The sequence below is a fragment of the Salvelinus sp. IW2-2015 genome, linkage group LG28 (genome assembly GCF_002910315.2).
Source record: "Salvelinus sp. IW2-2015 linkage group LG28, ASM291031v2, whole genome shotgun sequence".
Classification (NCBI taxonomy): domain Eukaryota; kingdom Metazoa; phylum Chordata; class Actinopteri; order Salmoniformes; family Salmonidae; genus Salvelinus; species Salvelinus sp. IW2-2015.
Genome location: NC_036868.1, coordinates 21,120,309 through 21,131,824, shown reverse-complemented (window position 1 = coordinate 21,131,824; position 11,516 = coordinate 21,120,309). Strand labels below are relative to the sequence as shown.

General features: G+C 44.8%; 1 protein-coding gene across 1 annotated transcript in view; it reads left to right on the top strand.

Annotated features, from left to right (window-relative positions):
• The window catches only part of ches1 (checkpoint suppressor 1), a 46,803-nt gene extending 35,799 nt beyond the window's left edge, over nt 1-11,004 (top strand). Inside the window, exons 4-5 of the mRNA XM_023973811.2 lie at nt 3,959-4,067; nt 6,333-11,004. Coding sequence (XP_023829579.2) covers nt 3,959-4,067; nt 6,333-6,852 — 629 coding nt within the window. The 3' untranslated portion in view covers nt 6,853-11,004. The remainder of the gene's footprint in view (nt 1-3,958; nt 4,068-6,332) is intronic.
• The last annotated feature ends 512 nt before the right edge of the window (nt 11,005-11,516 follow it).

The following is an 11,516-nucleotide window of genomic DNA, read 5'->3' as shown; positions in this document are numbered from 1 at the left end:
CTGGTTTCCACGATGCTAGCCCTGGTTTCCACAATGCTAGCCCTGGTTTCCACGATGCTAGCCCTGGTTTCCACGATGCTAGCCCTGGTTTCCCCATGCTAGCCCTGGTTTCCCCATGCTAGCCCTGGTTTCCCCATGCTAGCCCTGGTTTCCCCATGCTAGCCCTGGTTTCCCCATGCTAGCCCTGAAACGGTTGCTTTCTCAAGGTCTGCTGGGAATGACCTTTAACCCTGAGCTCTGGACACTGCGTCTGAACCCTCCGGTTACAAGCTTGATGTAGTCATAGCGTGCTAGGAATATGGGGCCAAATACTAAACTTTTGACGACTTTAATACACATCTGAATTTGTACTAATACGTTTGGTCCCCTACAATGGGGGGACTACAGTATGTATTAAAAGTGCTGCAATATCTAAACGGTTCACCCGATATGGATGATACCCTCAAATTAAAGCTGACATTCTGCACTTTAACAACAACATAATGGTCACACCAACATAATGGTCACTGTCCCGATACTTTAAGAGCTCACGGTATATATTCTCTCTGTATCGCCAGGGTGTAGAGACAATGTGAGCCGTGTTTTCTCCCAGCTTCTCAGCAGCATATGTCGCAGGCTTTATACCTGCAGAGACGGCATGCCTCCGAAGTTGGAAGACATGAGTCACCGCTATACATAGCATGGCTGCATGGGAGACTAAGCGGGGGAGAGAGAGAGAGAGAGACAGGGACAGGGAAATAAAGCGAAAGGAGAGAGAGGGAGCGAGCAACAGAGAGAGAGAGAGAGAAAAAAAGGAAAGAGGGACAGAAAGCAAGGAAGCAAGCAAATGAAAAGACCTACAGAAAGGAAACATTTTGATAAATGGATAGGAAAGATAGACGGAAACAGAGAGAGAGAGAGAGTCAGTGGACAAATCGAAACAGAGTTTGCCTTGGATCCAGGCAGGGCCAGGGTTAGATTAGGCAGAGCTGGACTAGGGCCAGCCAGGGTTAGATTAGGCAGAGCTGGGCTAGGGCCAGGCCAGGGTTAGATAGGCAGAGCTGGGCTAGGGCCAGGCCAGGTTAGATTAGGCAGAGCTGGACTAGCAGCCAGGTAGATTAGCAGAGGCTGGCTAAGGGCCAGGCCAGGGTTAGATAGGCAGAGCTGGGCTAGGCCAGGCCAGGGTTAGATTAGGCAGAGCTGGGCTAGGCCAGGCCAGGTTAGATTAGGCAGAGCTGGACTAGGCCAGCCAGGGTTAGATTAGGCAGAGCTGGGCTAGGGCCAGGCCAGGGTTAGATTAGGCAAGCTGGCAGGGCCAGGCCAGGGTTAGATTAGGCAGAGCTGGCCAGGCCAGGGTTAGATTAGGCAGAGCTGGGCTAGGGCCAGGTCAGGGTTAGCATTAGGCAGAGCCTGGGCTAGGGCCAGGCCAGGGTTAGATTAGGCAGAGCTGGCTAAGGGCCAGGCCAGGTTAGATTAGGCAGAGCTGCCAGGCCAGGGTTGAGAGCTGGCTAGGCCAGGCAGGCGTTAGATTAGGCAAGCTGGGCTAGGGCCAGGCCAGGGTTAGATTAGGCAGAGCTGGGCCAGGCCAGGGTAGAGTGTGCAGTGTGTCTATGGGTAAACGGGGTCATCTCTTAGCTGTGTGCTCTGCCTCTGAGGCTGTGTGGAACAAGAGAGGTATTTCCTGCCTCCTCCGCTGAAGGCATGATCTACCGCTCTGTGGCATGTGGAATGGAGCCGTCTCCACGCAACGGAAAGCCCTCCTGCCGCCGGAGCGAGAGAGAGACCCAAAAGGGGGAGGAGGAAAGCAGAGGGGATGTTGACCCAGAAAGACCAAGCAGTAGCACACACATTGACACACACAAAGATAGTCTTGTGCACACTTTCACTCACAACACACACACACACACACACACACACACACACACACACACACACACACACACACACACACACACACACACACACACACACACACACACACACACACACACACACACACACACACACACACACACACACAACACACACACACACACACACCGCCACACAGCAAGTGATCAAGATTACAATGGAGATAGTTTGCAGACAGGCAGGGACTTACTTATAAGGATAACAGGAGCAGCCCTAAAGATATCAGGGTCAGCCCCACAACCAGAGTCAATAGGATTAACATGGATAATGGATGTGGGCTAACAGTTAGGGGCTAATAGGCAAAACCCTATAGGTACAGTACAACAGAGACACTCTTTTACGGTACATAATGCATGCATATTGCACATAGGCCTACTTAGTCCTAAAATGGCAGACGACAGCTACTGTGATGATAGGGCCAAATGTGTGAGTTCACATGCTTTCTAAAAAATAAAAAAAGAAGTCGCAGACAAAAGCAAATGGTGGTCATCATTTCTGAAAAGCACACTGACCCCAGAGATCCAGAGAGAGACGTGGATGACAGCTGTTTTACTGAGCTGAACTGGGGCGTCTGTCGTGAGCCGAGCTGAGCAGCCAGCCTCGAATGACTGGAGCCCTGGCTCACACACTTCCTCTTACCCTCTATCGTTCCCTCTGTATCTTTCTCTCTACCCCTCTTTATTTAAATACCTATCGTTGTCTCTCTCGCTGTTTTCTCTTTCTCTTCCTATTTTCCTCTCTCCCACTCCCCTCTCTCTCCCTTTCGCTCTCTCTCTTCCTCTCTCCCTCCATCGATCCTCTCACTAAAGAAAGCCAGCGCTGTGTAAGTTAGGCAGAACGGAACACAGTGTACTAGCCATGCTTCCCACGTGGTCGCGGTATACTGTACATAGAAACACACACACACAATATCCCCCATCCCCCACCCTCTTGACAAGGTCTAGGTGTTGGATTAAATACGTTTTCTTTTTTACAACCAAATCTCGATTTGTGTTGTAAATGGCATGTTGTAGAAGTGTCCAGACAGCTTTTTTGGTGATCTCACATTTTTGAGAAAGTTACCCCAAACGGCAAACTTCCTGAAAAAACATGAGCAGAGGCTCCAGAAACACCCAAACACATCCTTTTTAGAAACAACACAGCGCTCAGCATAGTGAGGAAGGTCTGTTAGTGATGCATGATTGAACACATGAAATTGTGACATTCCGAACTTTGTACGCAACGTTCTATTTCATTTTGATGCGACTCGAGCGATACCTCGTCGTCCATTCTACAGGTAACTGCCATAASAAAAGAATCACTGGAGTAAATGAGGGATACAAAGTGTATTGAAAGCATGGCTGCTTCCAAACAGGAAGTTCCAGACACTTGTAGAATCTATGCCACGGTGCATTGAATCTGTTCTGGGTCGTGGTGYCCCAAACACCCTATTAAGACACTATGTTGATGTTTTGGTAGTTACCTGTAGCAGCAGGCGACACATATAACGGAACAGCTGGGTGGGGGAAATGGCTCGAGTTGCGCAAAACGGTATATAACATTGTGGATAATGTTCCCGAATGACACAATTTCATGTGTACAACATTTAAAAAGATACGCATCACTATACTGGGAGCTTTGKCGTTTCTAAAAGGACATATTTGGGTGTTTTTGGAGCCTTTGCTCATGTTTTTGCAGGGCCCCCATACTACACAATGAGGATGAGGAAGGGATTTGCTGTTTGGGGTAAATTTCTCAAAAACATGTGAAATCACAATAAAGGTGTCTGGAGCCATTTCCATCAAAAGTAGAGATTGGTTGTAAAAAAGAAAACTTCTCCTTTAAGGTCACTACAATGCCTTATGATGCAGACATTATTTCATATTTTATTTCCCTGACGTCTCCTTGAGATCTTAACAATTAAACTGCTTTTTGTTGTGTTCTGTATATATATATATATATATGCATGTGTATTTGTGTGCATTTCTGTGTGTGTACATACAGAAATGTGTGTTTTATGCTGTTTTTGGTGTGAATTTGTTCGTATGTATCTCTATGTAAGTCCTTATGTCTGCTCCTCTCTCTGTAGTTCCTCAAGGCGTGATCCAAAATGGGGCCCGCATCAGGAGCCAGGGTCTGTTTCCTGTCATCCGACCCCTACCCATATGCTCCGTGGGAAGCAGGACCACTGCGATAAGGTCAGTGAAACTGTCAATGATCACTCGGCTGGTTATGACGTAGAATTTTACCTGGATAATACACACACCTCGACACCAAACTGTATTTTTCCACCATTTACATAATCGCACGTCAATTTGTTTATTGTACTCAAAACTGGAACCTTCACACAAAGGTGTAGTACAGTACTACATGCTCCTATTGAGTTCAGACGCAGATTYCATCCTAAATGGCACCCTATTCCCTACATAGTGCACTACTACCCTATGGGCCCTGGTCAAAAGGAGGGCACTATGTAGGGAATAGGGTGCCATTTGGGAGTCATTGCCCAAACAGGTGTGTTTATACAGCCTTCACAATGGTTTATTCCTGTGAAGGGCCTCTGTGTTAGGATTCAAGAGAAGATTTAGGGAACGGCCTGGAACCTGCTATCGATCATCCAAGGTATCACTGCATGAGTATAATGCAGGGACACACAAGGCACAGTGCAGCACACAACACAACACGAACACAGCACATCACACACACGGACACCACACAACACACCCTACCAGAACACGACAAGTCTAGTGAGGACCGACTAAGCTCACACACACACACACAACACACACACACAACACACACACACACACACACACACCACACAAAACACACACACACGCCATGTCATGAATTAAAACATCCCCACAGGCAAGGCAGCAGTCTCACATAAGGTATGCACTGAATTATTTGATCATATAAAAGAGGGTATGTCCTTCATGAGATAGTAAATATGCCAACAGACTGTCCTGCTAAAAGAAAACAACGTTTGATCTGAGGGAGGGTGTGGCGTGGGTGGACAGCGGACTATTTTGGATTTATAGGATGGCGTGGTGCTCTGATCCGTCTTTTATGGTATATCAAATCAAATCAAAGTTTATTTGTCACGTGCGCCGAATTCAACAGGTGTTGTATACCTTATAGTGAAATGCTTACTTACAGCTTTAACCAATAGTGCAAAAAGGAGGTGTAGGTGAACAGTGGTAAGTGAAGAAATAAAACAAGAGTAAAAGACAGGTCATAATACGGTAGCGAGGCTATAAAAGTAGCGAGGCTACATACAGACACCGGTTAGTCAGGCTGATTGACGTAGAATGTAAGTGTGATATGGATAAGTGACTATGCATATATGATGAACAGAGAGTAGCAGTAGCGTAAAAGAGGGGTTGGGTGGTGGTGGGTGGGACACAATGCAGATAGCCCGGTTAGCCAATGTGTGGGAGCACTAGTTGGTCAGCCCAATTAGGGTAGTATTTACATGAATGTATAGTAAAGTGCTATGCTTATATGATAAACAGAGAGTAGCATCAGCGTAAAAGAGGGTTTGGGGGTTGGGGGGCACACAATGCAAATAGTCCGGGTAGCATTTGGTTACCTGTTCAGGAGTCTTATGGCTTGGGGGTAAAAACTGTTGAGAAGCATTTTTGTCTAGACTTGGCATTCCGGTCCGCTTGCCATGCGGTAGTAAAACAGTCTATGACTGGGGTGGCTGGGGTCTTTGACAATTTTTAGGGCCTTCCTCTGACACCGCCTGGTGTAGAGGTCTGTGATGGGGGCAGCTTAGCCCCAGTGATGTACTGGGCCGTACGCACTACCCTCTTGTAGTGCCTTGCGGTCAGAGCCCGAGCAATTGCCATACCAGGCAGTGATGCAACCAGTCAGGATGCTCCTGATGTTGCAGCTGTAGAACCTTTTGAGGATCTCAGGACCCATGCCAAATCTTTTTACTTTCCTGAGGGAGAATAGGTTTTGTCGTGCCCTTCTTCACGACTGTCTGTGGTGTGTTTTGGACCATTCTCGTTTGTTGTTGATGTGGACACCGAGGAACTTGAAACTCTCAACCTGCTCCACTACAGCCCCGTCGATGAGAATGGAAGCGTGCTCGGTCCTCCTTTTCCTGTAGTCCACACAGTAACAAATATGTGTTTGAAAAATGGCAACCCAAATGTGACTACTTATCAAAGGTATGAGTTTACATATGCAGTAGCCGTGTGTCTGATGATACTATGGTGCAGCCAAAAGCCTGGCGCACAGGGCTAGACATGCACTACAGTCTGTAGAAACAGTAGACAAGTGTGATGTATGTCAACAGTGACTGTAGCCTGTCCCCTTTGTGAACTGTATGGGCTCTGGTCAAAAGTAGTGTACTGTATAGGGAACAGGGTGCCATTTGGGACGCGTCCTAAATGTAGTCTGTTCACATTAAGAGTAACTGTAGCCCTCTGATCCCCTGTGTGTCTCTCCAGGTCAGCTCTGGGGGACTACCTGACCCAAGGCAACATCGGCCACCCCTGTGACTCTCCCTCCCCCCCTCCCAGCGACGACCTCCAGGAGGACCACAACTACAGCACCGCCAAATCCCCCAGCATGCCCTGCTCTTCCCAGGGGCCCTCCACGTTAGACGACGACGATGACATCATCGCGGTGGAGGTCGGCGTCCACCGAGAGGTCAAATCGGAACCTCAAGAAGTCCCGCTGGACTCTGCCTCTGTCTCCTTCCTCTCCCAGCATGCCCGGCGACGGGGCCTGCCCTGGACGAAAAACCGCCTGCGGGCCCTGGGCGACACGCTGCCGCTGAAAAAGCGCCGTTCAGCAGCGGCAGTGGTGGAGAAGCCACCGTCGGAGAGCGATGACGAGGAGATGAAGGAGGCGGCGGGGTCGTTGCTTCACCTGGCGGGCGTCAGGGCGTGTCTCAACAACATCACTAACCGCGCCGCCAAGGCTGCTCAGAAGGAGAAGGAGCAGAAAGAGGCCCTAAGGAACTAACTAAGGCCTACACATCTGGTCTGCACACCAACCGCCAAGACCTAGAAACTAATAGCTAAGACACACTGCAAAGACCAACGTCGAAAAGCAGCGGGTGGCCGCAGAGTGTTGCGGGGTGTGTTAGCCAACACTTGCTGGGTGTGGACGAACGGTGGAGATTCAACATGTAGAATTGTCGGGAATGAACAGAAAACGACAGCAGATATTCTGGTCAGAGGCGATAGGATGGCCACCCGCTGCTTTTAACAGTTGGTTGTCACTGTGTATTTTGTCTCTAATGCCTGATTCCCACTATAGGGCCGACCCTAACTGTAGCCTATACTGCGCTGGCTCGGATATATTCTTTTCAGATTTAGCTTTCCAGCATGGTTCCAGCAGCAATTATGGTGGATGCGTAACCAMGCCAGCCCAGTACAGCTTGGTTTGGCATCAGTAGTGTGAAAAGGGTATATGGCCAGGCCTGAGCGCAGATAGACCTACAGTTGGACTACACACCAGGTCTACACACCGACCAACCAACCACCAACAGGCCAAGAGATAACGTTATTAAGCATTAGTCTCAATAGACACTACTCCATCTCTCTCTCTTTAACCTTTAACCTCTATCTCTCCTCCGGGGGCATTAGGAGAATCCTACTTATTTATGGCAATATCAAAAATCTGTTTCTACTATACGTTTCCTATATGTTTCAACACTAACTCTGATGGGTAATTGATTCTCACGTGTCTCTGTTGATGTTTTTATGTTGTGTAAAGGGGATGCAAGCCATAGAAAAACACATTTTTGTCACTAATTAGGGAAATACATGCTAAAAATAGAATCATTGAGGAGAATAGCTGAGCGTTTTGTGTCATCTGTAACTTGTCAGAAGTGTATCTGTGAATTTGTAGCAATCTTCCAGTAATGTAAGCCAGGAAGTTGAGCCAATGATACTAACAGATTGAAAACTGTTAAAACTTGCTGCTCACACACGTCATCCRACGCCCATGAGCACAAAATGTAAGACTGTGCCAAAGACGAGCGACCAGGTTGCTTCAATGTAGCCAATCTGACAGCTTACAAAGACAAACATAAAAGGCATAGCAACATCAGAAGACCTGTAGAGAAGAGATAGGAGAACACCGTAAATGTCTCAATAATTGTAAAATCCATTCTTTAAAAATCATGCACTAATTTCTATTTATTACGGTGATTTCTATCACCAATAGTAAAAGCATCATTGAGAATGGGCATGATTCCTTTAAGATCACTCCTTAGTATTTAAGCATAGTTAGATCTATACTGTTAATATACTGTTCAATTTTTGGTGCCATGGTGATGACTTAGTGCTGGGTCAGAGGCAATATACTGTATCTCATCTATCTTGTTCTTGTTTCTCAGCTGCGCTTGAAATGTCCTCCTAGTCCCTTTTTAGTGCACTACTTTTGACCAGAACCTCATGGATCTGGTCAAAAGTAGTGTGCTATGGGTTCATGGGCTCTGGACAAAAGGAGTGCACTATATAGGGAATAGGGTGCCATTTCAGACATACAGTAGCCTAGACGTCCCTGAAACTCTTCCAGTATTCCTCTTCCACAAACGTGAACGCCGGTTTAAATATAACCCATGCTACGACACCTGCCTATCATTTCTACAGACTCAGAAAACTATATACATAAACTGTGGATTCGTTGTTGTTTCTTGCAATTCTGTTTGTATTGCTTCCCCTTCTTCCTCTACCCTCATAAAAGTATAAGCAATTTGTCCAGTCTGGACAACTCTGTAAAAAGGTTAGAAAATATTTTATTTTTCCTTTCTTAATTGAAGCAATTTGACCTGCAGGACTTTCTCAGTTATATTGCATGGGTGCTTGTAAATAAGATGCAAAAGTAAATCTTTTTTTATTCAAAGATCATGTAAGATAAACAATGTATTTAGCATGAAGCATGACTTATTTTCATATAAACTTAGATCCTAGAAGAGAAAACAAAGGTTTTGCCGCCAATTCTTATACACTCAATTTTATTTAATTTTATTTCGATTTAATTTTTTWAAATTGATATTGTATTTCTTCAGATGAGCTGGGTTTTAATGACATATCTTCTTCAGGGAGACATTTTATGGGGAAATCACTCTGCAATTATGAGGCCCGGCTACTCTGGGCTTTATGTATAACAGACCTGGGTTCAAAAACTATTTGAAATTATTTCAAATTATTTAATATGTGCTTAATTGAGCTTGCCTGTTGCAATGCAACCAATAGTAAAGTCCCAAAAGTGCAAACCCCACTCACCTGGCACCCCAGCCAGGCTAAAGCAAACTGTAAAATGATTTGAAAGGTTTCAAATAGTATTTGAACCCAGTCTGTTAGCTCTAAGGCTAGATGGATCAACTGAAAAGCCTCTAGTATGGCCTTCAGTCTTCTTCTGCCTCTTAAACAATAAATGTGTCAGTGTTCTAGTGTTATTCAGAATATATCAATAGTGTGTGAGTGTGTGTGTGTCCAACAACCATACACCCTTTAACATTGTGCCTGCCCCCCAGACTTAATTGTATTCCGATGTCTTTAACTGACATGTTTTCATATTGAACAGCAAATATTTCTTTATTTCTGAAAGTGTTTTCTCTCATTTTGTTTTGTAAATGTGTTACCATTGGGTCCTAGTTTTCTCCTCCCTGGCAGACACTTCCCTGTAAATGGACGGAGTGTATGGACCTGTTTGACATGGAATTTAGAATTTGTCAGAATGTTCCACCTTTCAACTGGCTCCAACTAGTACAGCCAAACCGTTTGTTGAAAGTTACCATACCGTGAACTGACTGAGGATGTATGTACATAGAGTGGAGTTACTGTACATGATGAACACGTTTCTGTACAAACAGCAGAGGTAATTAGGGGTTAGAAAGAGGTTATGTGCAGACAGTAGGGAGAGGCCGAGTCAGAGAGAGCCAGACTTTGGTTTGGGTTTATGGGAAAGACTGAGAGTGACTGACAGCTAGACTGGGAGTTAGACAAGCAAATGACAGCAGAGTTCCATTGTCATAGTATTCTATCAACTTTGATACGGAACACTGACTATTCTATTCAATTCAATGTGTTTCTTCTATCAATGTTGACATGAAATAGACTCACTCCCTGTATACCTCACTGCCATCTCCACTTCCTCTCTTGACACTAGAGAAGTGTTATTGTGTTACAGGTCAAGCCCTCTGTGTTATTTGCAGTAGGAAGTCAGTGAACTGGTGACTAATAGTAGAGTCTGCCGTGGCAAGTCAAGGAMAATGTGTTGCTTAAGTAACCACCATCTCCTCCAGTGACTCACATGGTGACTGTGTCCCAAATGGCACTACTTTTGACCAGAGCTAATAGGGCTCTGTTCAAAAGTTCTGCACTATATAGGGAATAGGATGCCATTTCGGACACTTCCAGTGACATGCAGGGAAGGAAGGTGAAGTTATGACCATATAAGGGTCTGCTTGACAAATAGAACGATACCGGGAAATAGGACTGAGTAATTTAATGCAAATGGAAGAAAAATAAGAAACTATCACTGCCTGAAAAGCCCTCGAATGAGAAACAAATGTGCTTATTTTATTTTAATTCAAACCTGCCAAACTAAACCATGCTCAGTGTGCATCCCAAATGGCAACTCATTCCCTATATAGTGCACTTTTCCTTCAAAAGTAGTGCATTATAAAGAGAATAGGGTGCCATTTGGGACTCARYAAGGCCAGCCTGCCAGCCAGTCCGCCATTTTGTTTTCTATTAATGTTTTTTTTTTTTMTGTGTGTGTTTGTTTACTCTGACAAGACGTTACAATACTGCCACGTTAATGACTATTTGAGAAGGGTCAGAAAGCCATAGAATAGAGATGTCAAACGCAAACGATTATGTTGCTCTATGAGAAGAATCGATGTAATGCAGAGTGCACCCAGCTTGGTTGGTTTTCCAATGAATGTTTGATTATTTCCTTGTTGTGCAATCACATTGCCAAAGAACGATTTCAAACGATTTCATCGATTTCATTCATGTAAATATCACGTTGTCCAATACCGTGGCAAAAAAAAAGTAGAAATGTTGTTTTTTCTTTTCAATTTTTCTGAAACCTTCAATAATGTTTATGTGGTGTATTGTCTTCCAGTTGCAATGATTAAAGTTGACCTGAACTCAACTCCTGTGCTTGAAAGAGACCATGCAATAATTACATTCAATTGAATTGAATTGGGTTAAAACATTGCACATTGTATTCCCAGAGGACAGCGCTTCAAAAGTATTAATTAAAGCACTTGGTCCTTAATAGTAAAAACAAGTAAAAAAATCTAATGGTTAAAAGACAAAGATTACAAAACAACAACATTACATTCATATTAGTGAAGAAAACTGTCACCATCCATTGCACCTCATCCRTAATCTTAAAAAACAAACAAACCAACAATAGCAATAAGCATGCAATATCCATGTTATTCACATCAACCCAAATCAGCCCACACAGACCAATAAAAACTAAACATATTCTCTGTTACAGAAGTGCATCAGAAAAGCAAGCAAATGCTTGAAAGCTCGGTTGAACCCTTCGCATAAGTAAATTGATCATTAGGTTATTGAGACCAGTGCCTGTGATTGGCTCTTAAGACTGGCCCCTGTTATTGACCTCATATGTTCACATTAACAAGGCTCAGAACA